At 44.2% G+C, this 16248-nt stretch overlaps 1 protein-coding gene across 9 annotated transcripts in view; it reads right to left on the reverse strand.

Annotated features, from left to right (window-relative positions):
• Nucleotides 1–5348: 5348 nt before the first annotated feature.
• The window catches only part of Cep63 (centrosomal protein 63), a 45248-nt gene continuing 34348 nt past the window's right edge, over nt 5349–16248 (reverse strand). For 7 of the 9 annotated variants that reach the window (XM_052718360.1, XM_052718378.1, XM_052718369.1 and 4 more), the window contains 5 exons: nt 14586–14783; nt 12977–13063; nt 8393–8598; nt 7418–7697; nt 5349–5667 (listed from right to left, as the gene is read on the reverse strand). In XM_052718360.1, the coding sequence (XP_052574320.1) occupies nt 5509–5667; nt 7418–7697; nt 8393–8598; nt 12977–13063; nt 14586–14783 (930 nt within the window). In that variant the 3' untranslated portion in view covers nt 5349–5508. The remainder of the gene's footprint in view (nt 5668–7417; nt 7698–8392; nt 8599–12976; nt 13064–14585; nt 14784–16248) is intronic. The other 2 variants (XM_052718384.1, XM_052718406.1) reach the window with 1 other exon arrangement.

Raw genomic sequence — 16248 nt, forward strand, 5'->3', positions numbered from 1 at the left:
AACATGAGTACCCCATTTTCCTCACTGCATCATCAGCACTAATCAGTGCCCATCTTTTCCAGTGGCTGTACAGTGGTATCTCAATGTGGGTTTTAATCTCATTTCCTGGGAGCCAGTGACGTTGAGTATCTTTTATGTGTTTTATTACATGTCTGTAATATATTTTCTTTAGAAAAAGATCCTTTGCTGATGCAATTTTTGTATGTGTATGGTTGTTATGAGCCTCCGACTCATACACTCTTCAGACGTAGACGTCTTATCTCAGCTGAGTACTGAGATGATGTGCACCACTATGCTAGTTACTTTGCTTATTTTTAATAATTTGGGTGTCTTTTTATTACTGAATAGTTTTTATTCTCTACTATACTTTAATACTTAACCCAGTAAGGAGAATTTATGTCCCTCACCAGGAAATAAGGTATTACCCCAGGGGCACTTAGTCCTGAAAGCTGTGGCTCTGAAATCTCTTTTTGGTTCACATATATCTTTAAGAATCTTAACAAAAACCAAATTCCCTGGCAGAAAACCACATGTGTACATGTCTCTTTTTTTATCTGATACCTAAGAATTTCTGGGCTTTCCACTGTTAACCATCACCTGGACTGGGTGCTTTCTTTTTCCAAAAAGATTGTAAACCCACTTTTGATTAACTGTCAAGGGGGGCTGCTGTGGGATGGTCTTTTTGTATGCTGTGAATATGTGTTGCTCTCATTGGTTGATAAATAAAGCTGTTCGGCCAATGGCAAGGCAGAATAAGGTTGGACGGTACTATCAAACTGAAGACAGAGATGAAGAAGGGCAGAGTTGGGACAGATGCCATCAGACACCGAAGGAACAAGATGCCAAGCACCAGTAAGCCATGGGCCACATGATACAAAGATTAATAGGAATGGGTTAACTTAAATGTAAGAGCTAGTTAGTAATAAGCCTGAGCCATCAGCCAAACATTTATAATTAATGTAAGCCTCAGAGTGATTATTTGAAAACTGCTATGGGACAGGGCAGGACAGAGTAAAGCCTCCATTCTTGTGGAGTTAAGTGTCAGCAGTGTGCTGAAACTATCAACATTTCTCTTAGAACAGCATTTCTCTTAGAACATGCTCTAAAGTCTGAAGGCCATCACCCCACCCACACCCAGATTTCCTCTTTGGTCCAGCTTCACGCCCTCATGCCCAGGACCCTCTCAGAACCAGTTCTGATCACACTTCAGCCCTATGCCTTCAACCTGCAACTGTCAGGAAGCAAAGCAGATTCTTTATCAGTTAGGAGAATATTATAATCTCCCCCAACACCTGTCACCCAAACAAATGTTCACCAGGCCCCAGGCAAGCTCAACTTACATCTGCTTCAACCTCGGAGGCACAGAAGCCTTTAGAGTGTTTTCTCCTCTGCCTCTGCTGACAACTCCCTTCTCTTGTCTCTGTCCTGTGTTTCAATGCTCTTCATGACAACTGTTTGTGTCACCCATGTCCTCGGTGATGGACAGCTTGTTCTGCGGTATTTTTCTCACCTGTAACTTCTAATTCTGGACTCAAGGGTATTGTGCAAACAGAAAACCCCTTGCACAGCTCTACCAGATCTTCCTCGTCACTAGGAGTGGGGAGGTGGGACTTGGAGTCAGGAAACCATCACAGAGCAAAAGGCTAAAGGTTATTTCCCACTCAAGACACTTCCATAGTATGCCGTGCCAAGCAGGATGCTGCGTGCTTTACAAATATTACTAAGTTCATTTTCACAAGAACTCTGAGGTCTGCCGGGCAGTGGTGGTGGCGCACGACTTTAATCCCAGCACTCGGGAGGCAGAGGCAGGCGGATCTCTGTGAGTTCGAGGCTAGCCTGGGCTACAGAGTGAGTTCCAGGAAAGGCACAAAGCTACACAGAGAAACCCTGTCTTGGGGGGGGGGGGGGGACGACAAGAACTCCAAGGTCGGCACTCTTTTTACTGCTCTATCTTACAGATGATAAAACTGAAGTGCTGAGAGATTAATTGAGTGGCTCAGGGTTACCTAGCTAAAATGCACTGTGCTAGCATTAGGAGGAGGGTCATCCATTGCTCAGAGTCTATGCTTCCTCTTGGCTCTGCTAGAGGGAGGGCTCCAGGACCCTCCACAGACCATTTTAACTTCCTTATAAAGTGGGGGAAATTACAGCTTCTTAGAATCTAGACACAAATTCATCAGGAATCCAGGACAAGAGGGATGACATAACTCATCTGACAAAGCAGTATCTATAAACACTGAAGGAAGACTTCATCCCCAGACACGGTGGTGCTGTGATCCCAGCACCTACGACAGGGGAAGGCTGCCCCTAGCTACACAGGATATTCCAGGATAGGTTGGACAACATGAGAACCTGACTCAAACATCAACAGCAATGACAGAAAAAAAAAAAGGAAACTTCATCCCTCATCATCTCATTTGGGAACCCTGACCAGTGACAGTTTATAAAACCTGCTAAGAAACAAATTCACTTACTTTGGACAAATTTGGGTAGTAAGAAATCTTCTGAAAAACCAAAGTCTAAGGGACTAAACTACAATCAAAATGTTCTGACAAATTTACACAATAGACTACTTAAGCTTTTACAAGAACACAGTGTAATTCTAAGGAAATTCATAGACCTTCATGAGTCCCTGTGTGTTCCCAGGGACTGGGCTGTCCTTGCTCCTGCCTGTTAAGACACATGGAGACCTTTCATCTGAAGCTTGGAGACTCTGAAATTCCAAAACCCCTTCAGACTAATCTACACAGTACAGCATCTTCAGAGCCTGAACAGTCCCTTTAGAAATATATCTTCACTGGGGGGTGATGGCACACACCTTTAATCTCAGCACACAAGAGGTAGAGGTAGAGGTAGACAGATCTCTGTGAGTTCGAGCCTGGTCTACGAGTGAGTTCCAGGACAGTCAGGACTGTTTCACAGAGAAACCCTGTCTCGAAAAAAAAATCAAAAGAAGAAAGAAAGAAATATATCTTCAGTAACTCCTCTTAACCCCAGTAACATTACTCTCCTCCTACCTAAGTACAAAGGAAGGCCTATGGTCATCATTCTAACACCCACGATGATTGCCCAGTTCCCCCTGTACAGCAGCACACTGTTCAGCCCTCAGGAACAGAGAAGAAGGAAGGCAGCAGAGTAAGGACAGTGCTGTTGGAGGGACATGCTCAGGATGCTGTGAGAGGAAGAGCAGCTCCCTGCCCCTGACCAGTGCACACCACACAGGTGTAGTTGAAAGTTTTCCTGGTCCTGTCTGGCTCCGCATTTTATTAAACCAGTGTACAAAAGCATCATCCCACAGCACACAGGTTAAGACAGCCAAGCCACTGGGTGCTGTGGGGCAAAGCAGCAGTGATAGATTGTGGGAAGACGAGACTAAGAGGAAAGCCTGTGCAGCAGCAGGGGGGCAGCATGTGGGCATCTGAAGGACGACATTTATCACTGGCTCACCACATCTGAGCACCTCCTAGAAGATGGTCTTGTGCAGGGTGTGAGGACCCCACCAGGACCAAGGTAGCCAAAGGTCCTGTCCCCAAGAGGTATAATCCAAGTAACATAGCCTTCTCAGAGGAGGAGCCTACAGAGAAAATCCTTTAGGAAACCTCGGATGAGCAGCTCGCTGAGGGTGGCCCAGTGAGTGTCGTGTGCAGGTCCAGACCATGGAGGCTCTGTGGGCACGACACGTCATTTGGGTTTTATTCTGACTGCAGTAAGAATCCTCCTTAGGTTGCAAAGGAGGAAGCAGTGGCATTTCATTCATGGTCTGAAAGCAGAGCTCTGGGCACGCTGTGAAGATGAATTATTGGTGTCAGGTGTTGGAGTGATACCAGGTGGGAGGCCACACCCAGATTCTAGGTGAGAGTCTGTGCAGTCTGGAACAGGCTTGTGGCAGCAGAAGAGAGCAGTGCGTGGATCTGAGAGAAGCAGAAGCAGCGGGGCCTCCCAATAAACTGGACAGAGGAGATGGCAAGGAATCAAGAGCAACACAGAGGAACCAGCAAACACAAGCTCTGTCCTGAGTTCTCTGCTGAAAATGTGAAGTGTTGGACCCTTCTCAGACCACCAAGTAAAGACATCTCACCAACGCGGAGGCAGCTCTCACTCCTTGACTATGGAGTACACTGGCCTACACACGGTCATAAGAGCTTGAGAACAGAATGGAACATTCTAGAGAAGAGTACGCTAGGTGAGGAAAGCCATCTAGAGCCCTCTGACACACAAGTTAGAAGAGGAAGAGCCAGTGACGGCGAATGAGGTGGAGAGGCCAGGCAGACAGCAGTGGCAAAGGAGGAGGAGAATGACGTTCAGATTAGGTTGTTAATGACCTCCACGGCAGGACAGTAGCTTTTGAGTAAAGAGGGCTCAGAAGAGAGGAGACAAACCAGAAACCATCACTGCAAACAGCTATTTGTGGAAATGCTTGCTGAAGAGGAGAAAATATCTAGAGTAGATGGGCAGCTTTTCTGTTTCTTTTTTTTTTAAAGATTTGTTTATTTATATACAGTATATATAAATACAGTATATATATGTATGTATGTATGTGTGCGTGTGTGTGTTACATATATATATATATACAGTGTAATGCCTGCAGACCAAAAGAGAGCACCAGATCTCATTACAGATGGTTGTGAGCCACCATGTGGTTGCTGGGAATTGAACTCAGGACCTCTGGAAGAACAGCCAGTGCTCTTAACCACTGAGCCATCTCTCCAGCCCTCTGTTTCTTTTTAAAGGAAGAAGAAACACTAGAATGTTTGTGTGCTGATGGGAAGGACCCACTAGCAGGGGGGAATGGAAGGAGCTGGGTCCTTGAGCTGGCAAGTACAGTACATGCCCTCTCCTTGATCTAACTGCATGCTCCACTTCCTGTACTAGTCTGGCTCCCATGATCCTCTGCTGCCCAGAACTCCACTCTCCTCTCAATACACCCTCCTTGTGGCTTCAAATCCTGTCTCCCATCTGACCCTCTCTCTCCTCAGTGTGCAAATGCTAAGCATTCACAGCGGATGTCCCAGGGGTCCCACACACTAAATCCAGCTCTAACCCTATGCCATCCTCTCTTCAACTTCAGAATGGGGCAAAAGCCTCCATGCCAAGGACTTCACCATGACCCCTTCATATACTTCTAGCCAGGCTTTGCACTTAACATGGGAAGAAGTGTAAGAAGTCAGCTGAGCAACTTTAGAGCCCAGGTTTCCACTACATACTTCCTTTGAGGGAAGCTCTGTAGTTACTTTACTTTCAAACTGTATTTAAAAAAAAAAATCTTTATTTTATTAGTACACAGCTATTCACATTTAAGTCAGAAAGAAAAAGTTTTGCTTTGTGGTGGTAATAAATATTCATGTGAGAAAAGTCTGCAAAGTGGTTTATTCTCACAAGTTACCGCTGGAAGAAGTCCTTCAGAGAAGCCAGTGAAACGACCTAGGTGCAGGTTCTTCAGCGCGGCTCTGGCCAGCACCATCTCTAGTGTGACTGTATTCCGAGTCTTCTGTTTGTGGCGGTGCAGGGCTACCCGAGGGCCGTGAACTGCCTCACGGTCCTCTCGCTTTCTCGTCTCAGTTCTTCAATGTGTGCGTCCAGACGCTCTAGAATATGGTGAGACCGTAGCTCCTCCTCCTCCAGAAACCTGGTAGCTATCGATCCCAGAGGAGAGACGGGCAGCGAGCACTGGCAGAGGGACAAATCATGACATGTGTTAGGAAGCAGGGATGAATGCTCTGACACTATTTGTGATATTTTCTGCCTAGCCATGCTAAAAGGGGAAATGTTCCTCTGGAGAGATATTTTCATGTCAATGCCGAGAAAGAAAAAAGGGTAAGTTCCGAAAACACTACACCACAGGTCTCTTTCTTTCTGACCCAAGCAGTGTCCGTGTAAAGTGTGAACAGGTGTAGGAAAGCTTGTCACTAGGCTGAGACTATCTCCGCTCAGATCTGAACGCCTGCCTGCCATGCAGAGGACAACAGAGCCAATGCCTGCCACTTCAAAACTCTGGCTGTCACTCTCGCTTTAAAGCACTGAGAGTCTGCGGAAAACAGATCAGATGCCAGTTAAAAATCAGTATTTTTCCCTTTCTTAAAACTCCACCCCATGGTCTTTGATCTGCAACTCTCGGTTCTAGTAACGTTTCGGATCTCAGATTTTTGAAGGTAATACAGGAAATCTAGCGTATGTAGTTGGCCCTCATTTACAGTTAGGTTTTAGAAGTGACCCTGAATGCTGAGTTAGCACAAATCCCTGTCCTCAGGGTAAATAAACACACACAGTATAGACATACATACAGCCCGGGAGAGTCTCTTCTCTCCATTGGACAACACAGAAACGACTTTCCCCAGGCTACCAGCACACTAACTGGTACTGGAATTAAGGCTCTTACACTACAGGGTGCTACCTGCCATCATCACATGGACACTGCAACAGGAACACGGACAGAGCCCGCCCTGTGCGGCCTCCAGTAGGAACGTGTAAGTCAGCTCCCCTGCTTTGTGCGTGTCCACATGGGCACAGCAGGACCTCAGTAAAATCTAGTGGGCAGGCAAACAGGCCACTGCTGAATAATCAGGATCAACTATGCTGGCCCCGTAGAGTACTGGCACCAACTACTAAGTACTTCTGAAGGAAAATACATGGATGCTCACACTACTCAGAAAAAGTGACATCTATAAAATTCATACCATCACAGGTCAGGAAAGATGTGCTGCCAAACTCAGGAAGAAAGTCACTTTTCTGGGCATTGAGGGTTTTTTGTTTTTGTTTTTAACTACATGTAAGTAAGACAGACATTTATTTTGAAAACTAAAGGGAAACCTTTCCATGGAACTGCTGGCACATTTTTAAAAACTCAAGGGTACTGAACTTTCACAAGCATGTGATCACAGCTGACAACAGGCAATGAATGGCCCAACACAAGTGCTTCCCTACAAAGGGCAAAGAACGTGGAGCCTAGTGGTGGGGACAAGGGGTCAGCACAGCATCAAAGATAGCCTCCACCACCAGGGCCATCGCAGGCCCCCAAATCACGCTCTGCGCACCTCAGAGGCACCGCCCTCTGCCACCTGCCACCAGCCCCTCCCCAACAACCCCCCTCTTCCTTTCTCACTATCCATGCTTTGGGGCTCCCCTGGCATTCAGAAACAGTCCTCGATGCAATTCCTACAACACAGAATCAGCCTTCTCTGGAAAAGGCAGTCAGGAAGGTGCAGGCTAACGTCAGTGACTACCTACACCACAGTTCAGAACTTGAGTTTGAAGTCATGGTGGCTGAATGTGCCTTCACAAGTAAAGCTGCATGGTAGAAATGCGTGGGAATCATAAAGAGTACTGATTGGGACCCAGTAAGAACAAAACAAAACGAAACACCCTCTTCACCTCAAAATTAAAAATAAAAATAAACGTTAACATCAGAATGTTTCCATACCGCAGACACAAACTCTTCTTGGTCATTCATACAGTCAGACAGGATGTCAGAGAAGTTGGCATCGTTTATATCTAGCACTGAAGGCAAAGAGTGAGCATGGCACAGAAAGTTGGAAGGCAGAGACACGGTGGAGCTGTCAGGGCTGGTGGGAGGACTTGGGGGGCTAGGGCCCCTGGCCATGGGGTCTACGCTATCCAACGTTTGTTCTCGAGGCGAGTGGTGACCTGTTTTGTACTGCTCAGTCTGTATTCCATCATGTCTGTGATGGCCATGGGTTGGCCTGGATAGCAGATTAGAAGACAAAATAAATGAAAATTTGTAGCAACTTTTCTTTCCAATAAATGCTGAAAGAATCATGCTCATTTGAACGTTAAATAAGAAGCTAAGCAGCGAGGCTCTATCACTTAGAAATGAGCAGCCCACTTGGAGACAGGTGTTTCTCACTCATTCAAGCTCTGCTCTCATGCTTCCCGCACAGCAGAGGCCAATCTAGCCGCCACTGTGATTCAGAGTGGGCAGGCAGGGCAGCCCCATGCCCAGAGAAGGCACATAATGTCACTGTGGGTGAGAGTGGGGGTGAGGTGCCACCCAAGGCTTCTGTTAGGAAAACACATAAGCTACATAGAACAATGAACTGAAGCCATTAGGCTTCTCATTGAATGGATCTTTCTTATGGTAATAACCTAAAATTAATTGACCAAAAATACAATGGACACTTTTTCTAAGAAGCCAAGTTTTACTTCTTACGGAACAGGTGGGATAAAGGTGGTGGGAGGCAGCCTGAAAAGGCTCAGGGGAACAAGGTGGCTTTTACCCCTACATCCAGAGTGCACAGAACAAAGGCTGTAACCACCTGGGCCGCTTGTGCACACTGCAGTCGGAATGAAACCCACAGCCTGTGCTGACTGCACTTCCCAAGCAGAGGAAATCACACTGCAGCACATACATTTCAAAGAGACTTTTAAGAAACTTTACTTAAACTCTGTGTTCTTGAACTCGGCTGCTCTGCTGCGTGCTGGTTTAAAGATCCTGCCATCTTTTTTTTTACACATGTGAGTAGCATGCTCCAGCTGAGATTTGGTGTCCATCAGATCTTTCTGGAGTTGTTGATTTTCAGACACTAATTTATTTAATGCCTCAATGTAATTCTCTTGAAGGTCTGCTAGTGAAATCTCTTTTGCCTGATAAAGAAAGAATACTAAAATCACTCATGAGTTTGAGGGTACTTATGATCAATCTATAACGGTGCTGGCTGAAATAGTTTCTTTTTTAGTTTTAATTAATATGTAGCTTCACTTAGAGAAATTAAGATTTGTCTTTAGCCGTGTTAAGAAGAACACAGAGAAAGCATCAGTCTGACTAGCAGGAAGGGAGTGGGATGGCTTCCTCCTGTACATGGACATCCAAGAGATGGAAACAGGAGAGGAAAACTTCAAGAATCAGACACAGGGAAAATCAAGAATATAACAGCCATGGCTCTTAAAGGAGAATGAGGGGCTCCCTTCCCACCCTACCCCCACTCACACACAGAATACCTGTGGAAGGAAATCAAAAGAACTAATTCAAAGAAAGTAATTTAAACACAAGGCTCTAAAAAGAATTCTGGCCCTAAGGGGGCTTTTAAATAAGTACCCTCTCATCTTAAGCACTTTTGGCACCTAGGTGTACATAAAGTTAGACGACATAAAAGTAGGGCTCAAATATATGGCAGGAATTACTACCGGGATCTAGTCTTAGCTCAGGATAACACATCTTATTTCTTGATAATACAGGTCTACTTTTTTTGAGATCTATTTTAAACAGCATTCTACAAAATTATGGTGATCTTTACAGTTTAACATTTCATTTTCTGTAAAGAAAAACTATGAAAGCAAGCTGATCAATAAGTGTTCTGATAAACATAGTTTACCTGTCAAGTCACAAATGTGTAAATACACCTGTAAACTAGGAATTATAAGATCTTTCAGTAGCTGCCCAAGTCTGACAACATCTCAGGCATATTTGCAGGACACAAGGCTACACTGTCAACTGCTACCCATCTTTGTATTTGCAGAGCATGGGCTACCCTGTCAACTGCTACCCATCTTTGTATTTGCAGAGCATGGGCTACCCTGTCAACTGCTACCCATCTTTGTATTTGAGGACATGGGGCTACACTGTCAACTGCTACCCATCTTTGTATTTGCAGGACACAGGGCTACACTGTCAACTGCTACCCATCTTTGTATTTGCAGGACACAGGGCTACACTGTCAACTGCTACCCATCTTTGTATTTGCAGGACACAGGGCTACACTGTCAACTGCTACCCATCTTTGTATTTGCAGGACACAGGGCTACACTGTCAACTGCTACCCATCTTTGTATTTGCAGGACACAGGGCTACACTGTCAACTGCTACCCATCTTTGTATTTGCAGGACACAGGGCTACACTGTCAACTACTACCCATCTTTAAAGTATCCAATATTCATCAGAGCTACTGCTTTCATTAACATAATTAGATTAATTTGAAAAAGTAAATTCACCTTCCTAGGTGGTAGCATGCAAAAAGCACTTCCTAATAATTATGTTTTGATAATCTGTACAAGATATCCACACTGTATGTAAGCCTGAAACCACAGAAAGCTAAAACTGACAGGATTTTTACCACTTTGATGTCTAAAATCATTAAATTAGAGTTTCTCAACTGGTGGGCTGTGACCCCCTTTGGCAAACCTCTATGTCCAAAAAATTTATATTAACGATTCATAATAGTAGTAAAATTATAGCTATGAAGTAGCAATGAAAATATTTATGGTTGGTGGTCACCACAACATGAGGAACTGTAATAAAGGGTTGAAGCATTAGGAAGGTTGAGAACCACTGCACATACCTAAAAAAAAGATAATACTTATCTTTGCATGCATCTTTCTGAAATTGCCAAGACTTATTGGTTTACTAACAACTACTCCAGGTCCATGAATGGTAAAGGTAGTATGACAACTGGGTAGCAGACATGTACTTAGCAGGGTAAAGAAGGGTCAGTGTTCCCACTAGGATTCAGAAGTTCAGCTGCACAGAACTCTGGACAGAGTCTGGCTGTGACATTGTGAAAGCTCTCAATTCTGAATGTGAACAAGGAATCACTGTATCACATAAGGGTCCCTAAATCTTTAACACTGACAAATCACACGTTCTTATACGGTTCTGTAGTATAAATCAGATTAGTTCATGAATTACCACTTACTCAGTTTTAGCTTTATCAGGGCATACAAAGTCATTTGGTCCATACTCCCACTCAGTTACCTATCCACTCATCCATTAACCAATCATCCACTAATTCACCCATTTATCGTCCATCCATCCAGTCATTAAGCCAACTAGCTTATTAGTCAATTGGCTTCCCAACCCCTGCCTCCATCCATCTTCCACCTCCTTTATAAAATGATTAGTTAAAGGATTGAGAAGATGGTTCAGTTGGTAAAGTACTTGCCATGCAAGAGGACCAGAGCTCAGATCTATAACATCATGTAAATGCTAGCTGAGTGGACACGGTGGACTGCCTATAATCCCGATACTTGGAAAGAGGAGGCAGGAGCTCTAGAGCAAAGTGGCTAGCCAGATCAGCCAAGTCAGTGACTTCAGGGTTCAAATGAGAGACCCTGCCTCAGTACTTAAGGTAGAGAATGATAGAGGAAGACACTAGTACCAACTTCTAGCTTCCATACATGCATACACATACACACATGTGCCTACACACACAGAAATAAAAGCAAACATGTTTTAAATGTTTGGTTATTGTCTCCTCTTCTATTTTCCCCCCATCCACATGGGTTTGTGCTTTAAAAAACAATTTTCATTATACTATCAAAGGGATGTGGAGTAGGGGCAAAACTGTATGAGTATTTCCATCTGCTGTATTAAATGAGAGCATATTTCACAGTATAATCATAAGTCAACCATTTTAGTAACTGGTTTATTTTACAATACTGCTGTGCCCACTTCTAAACATTTACTCCTACAAGACGGGTTCTTGGGAATGCAAATGCTGAGGACACTGAAGAACATGACTATTAATATCACTGATGTAAATACCCAGGTGTACTTGGGGATGTATGTATTTACAAGCTTGATGTTCATGACTCAGCTGTCCTGAAGGCCGTATCAATATGCATGGCAGAGCCTGTTCTCTAAATACTTGCCAACAGAGGCCATATATTCAATTTTTAAAGCATTATCAAGCTCATTAGAAGAGAAATTTTGTTTTTAAAAATTCTGGTTATTAGGGAAGTTGACCAGCTTCTCTTGCTCACTTGAACTTACATTTCTAGGAAATATTTACTCTACTGCATCTCTTCCCTATTACTCTTGTAGGGCATTCTCATTTGCTGATACTTTATGTCAGCCCGTGTCTTAGATTACTTCTCCTTGTCTCTTCACTTGTGTTTTCCTTCTTTTGCGGTGTGAGGGATATCAATTCAGAGCCCCACGCTAGACAACTGCTCTCCTTCTGAGCTTCACTCCCAGCCCTTTTGTTGTTATTTTTATTCTGAAACAGGGTCTTGCCCAGTTTGGCCTTGAAATCTTGGACCTTCTGCCTAAGCCTCCTGAGTAGCTGGGATTATAAACATGAACTGCCATACCTGGCTTCTATTATTAGCCTTTTTAATGGAGTCTTTTGCCATCCAGAAATTTTACATTTTTATGTTGTAAAATCCTTTATGGCTTCATGATGCTTAGAGACTCTTACCCATCTGAAAGATTACAAAACAACAGTCCCCCATTTTTCTAGTTGAAATTAAGTGTTTTTCTAGCCTTTTGCACCTTCTCCCATCTAAGCCTCCATGACTGTGAAATTGCAACTACTTGGGAGCAAATAGGGAGGCTTGTGTGACTATGCATCTTTCTGGAGGCAGAAAACTCTCTGGAAGTTCAGAAAAAAAGGAGTTCAATCTTCAGATATTTGATCTACATTAAAAAAAAAGATGGGTCAGAATAGATGTGTCATTTTATAAATGATAAGAATTTTATAATAAAATGCTTAAAGAACATCACACTGCCTGTAAACCAATCTTGTTCTCTGATTTCACAGTAGCTTATATATATTTCTCATGGTCTCTACTAAATTACTGTAATGACTTTAGAGTCAAAAATTTGATTATTCATCCTGTGTTCATTCAATCTAGCACTTACTATTCTAGATTTTTTGACTAAATGCAACAAAACTGAATTATTTCAAAGATGACAAACTTTATAGTAAAAAGACACTGTGAGCACAATAACACAGTAGAGCACCGGCATCCATGTCATGCTTACTAACCACACTGTGTTGAACCCTTTGCAGATACTCGACTTGCTGAGAACACAGACTATACACCCATCTTATCACAAACAACAGAAGACTGTCCTACTGCTGCAGCAACCCTCCTCTGGCAGTAGGATATCTGCATCTCATTTGAGACTGTACCTACCACGGGACTGTCCCATTAGTTTAAGTCTAACTCCACCTAATGTCAACATTAACAAAGCTACTTTCAAAGGCTTCACAAGTACAAAAGCTGAAGTGTCTATGTGTGTACCTCATGCAAGCCCAGTTCCAGCTTCATCACTGTTTCAGAAAGACGGCGATTTTCTAACTTGAATGATTCCAGCTGACTCAGAATCTCCTGAAAAAGGAAAATCAAGGCAAAAAACCCACATAAATCAAATATATCTTACAAAGCTTTTCCACAGATAATTTTCACTAGTCTAGCTATTCTAGTCTACATTCTCCATTCATAGACATACTTTTTAAAAGTGTGTACATATAGTCTGTGTGTGTAGTGCGTGCACATGAGGGCACAGGTGTGCCTGCCGTGCATGTATGCAGAGAACCAGAGCCATCGAATTCTCAGAATCTGCCTATCTCTGCTGCGCACCCCGCCCTACCCCTGCCCCCACAATGCTAGGGTAACAGAACAGAACATGCAGCCAACTTGGCTTTTTATGTAGGTTTCTGGGAATCTGAACTCAGGTTCTCATTCTTGCAGAGCAAGTGCTCTTACCCACTGAGCCATTTCCCAGGCCCCACACATCCTTTTTAAAAGAATGTGTCAAAGGTGTTAGCAGGTAAACTGGTATGCACGTGACTAAGTGTCACTCTCAATGATGAATGGTCACAGGCAGACCCTTAGCCACACCCTGCCTCTGGCCCTGATCTTTCCTCTTCCCACACCACATGAAACCGCACTTTCATACACCGCTCGTTTATTTTCAGTCCCCGTGTCCTGCTGAGCTGTGCTGCTTGACTATCTTCATGAACAGACTCCTGCCTTCTTTTGCGCCTTCTTCCTCGGCAGAAGAGGCCTGCAGAGCTTCCTCAGCGCTCCTTTTTGAAAAGCTCCAGCCCACTGTCTTTTATACCAAATTGAGAACTATCCGAAGTCTGATTCAAGTCACTCTTGTGCACACCCTGTTGTCTTTCCATGATAGCCACTATGTCTGGGGAAGCGGAATTTCAAATGTCAACTTCCTGCAGGGACTTCCAAAGCTAAATGGCTAACCCTTGGATACCAGGCTTTCTGTGGAGCTGGCTAACCAGTTTATCTATATAAAAGTCCAGGCTTTCTCTGAAATCAAATGTGCCACACCAATGTCCCTCCACTAGCTTCCCTATCATGTGCATATCTCAGAGACATGCATCATCCTCCCCAACACTTGGACTATTTTCTGTCTCTTTATAGAGCACTATTTGGCTGCCCAAACTACTTCCTCAGTAACAGCTTCTTTCCCTGTTGCTCGGCTATCCTATCAATCACAAAGCCTAGCCGACCGTACCAGCCAAGAGTCCCTAGAACCCATCCACTTCCCTCCACAGCCCTTGCTCACTACTCAGGCCACATGTTCTCACACCTGCTCCACGCGGTTTCTTCCACCCTTACTCACTCTCCACTTGCAGCAGTAGAGATCTTTAAACTGGGAAGTCCCTGGCTGTGCCCAGCACCTTGCCCACCCAGCACTGGGGTGGCCATTTTCCTCATCCGTATCCATCAGACCTCCCCACTCACCCTCACTACACTGCTGGCTGACCAGCCCCAAACAGGGGTCTACTCAGAGTTCACTGAAGTAAATGTGGAAGATACTCCTGGAATGAATTCATCCTTGGAAAACACAAGGGAATACAGAGGAGAGAGCTCGGGTGGCCTTTACCTTATGCTCTGCTGCCTTTTCTTCTGCCTTCTGCATCTCTGCCTTCAGCTGCTTCTCCATGTCTGAGGAAGAGCACTTGGCAGAAGCAATGGTGATGTCTCGCTGGTGTAACTCCCGAGTGAGCTGGGAGATTTCCATCTTCATTCCTTCCAGTGCAGAGCTGTAGGTCTGATCAGCCTGCAGAATCTGTTCTTTCAACTACAGAGAAACACAGAAACACCGAAAGTTCAGAGCAAGTACTTAGAATTCAAGCATGTAGTACATAAAATACACCTCAAAAGTTGTATATATCTGTAACCCTAGCATGGAGAAAGTGGACACAGGTCACCTTGGAATCACTGGCCAGCTAGGCTAGTCAACCAATGAGTACTGAGTTCAGCAAGAGCCCCTGAGAAATCCTGTCTCAAAGAGGAGATGAAAGTGCAGAAATAGACAGCAACAGGCAGACACCCAACATCTACTTCTGGGCTCTACGCACACATATGAACACATGCATGCGTGCGCGCGCGCACGCGCACACACACACACACACACACACACACACACACACACACACACACATACACACACTGACAGGAACTAGGAACCATCTCAAGAAGTAATGAAAAACAGCCGGGCGGTGGTGGCGCACGCCTTTAATCCCAGCACTCGGGAGGCAGAGCCAGGCGGATCTCTGTGAGTTCGAGGCCAGCCTGGTCTCCAAAGCGAGTTCCAGGAAAGGCGCAAAGCTACACAGAGAAACCCTGTCTCGAAAAACCAAAAAAAAAAAAAAAAAAAAAAAAAAAGAAGTAATGAAAAACAAATTAAGCCAAGTATGGTGACACACACCTCTAATGTAAATACTTAGAATTCAAAGGCCAGAGGATCATGAGTTTGAGGCCAACCTGAGCTACATAACAAGACCAAGCCTCTAAATAAGCAAGTAAATAAATGCCAACAAAAAGGGAAGCCAGAGTCCTTTATTAATTTAGTTTGGTATTTTGAGACAGTCTTGTATAACTTTGATTTCCTGTGTCTTCACTTCCCAAGGGCTAGGATTACAGTGCACCAGCACACCTGGGGACAGGACCCTTTAATAAAAATGCTCTGAATAACTCAACAGCCAGTGAGGACACTAACTACATCATCACAAAGAAGAAATACATATTTATCTTTAGCCAATGAGAAAATATAAAATGGCAGGTCACATGATATCTTTTTATAAGAAACAGTATAATTGTTTGGAAATCATCATGATGTTTAAAATAAAGTTTTAGAGTTCAAAGTGAACAGATTTCAATCATATTTTTAATTTACTGTTTCTTTCACAATTTCATATATATACTCAGTGTACTTTGATCATCTCCCCATATCCTCTCTTTTTTTTTTTTTTTTGGTTTTTCGAGACAGGGTTTCTCTGTGTAGCTTTGCGCCTTTCCTGGGACTCACTTGGTAGCCCAGGCTGGCCTTGAACTCACAGAGATCCGCCTGGCTCTGCCTCCCGAGTGCTGGGATTAAAGGCGTGCACCACCACCACCCGGCCCCCATATCCTCTCTTATCCCTTCCTTCTCCCACTGAACCTCTTCTTCCCAGCCAGACTTCTCCAGGTGCTTGTCCACTCCTGAACATCAGTCTTCCTGAAGAAACTTCCCTCACTGACCGTCTCCCAGCTCAGCCCTCGGT

The sequence above is a fragment of the Peromyscus californicus genome, unplaced genomic scaffold (assembly GCF_007827085.1).
Source record: "Peromyscus californicus insignis strain IS unplaced genomic scaffold, ASM782708v3 Scaffold_11__1_contigs__length_118956290, whole genome shotgun sequence".
NCBI lineage: Eukaryota > Metazoa > Chordata > Mammalia > Rodentia > Cricetidae > Peromyscus > Peromyscus californicus.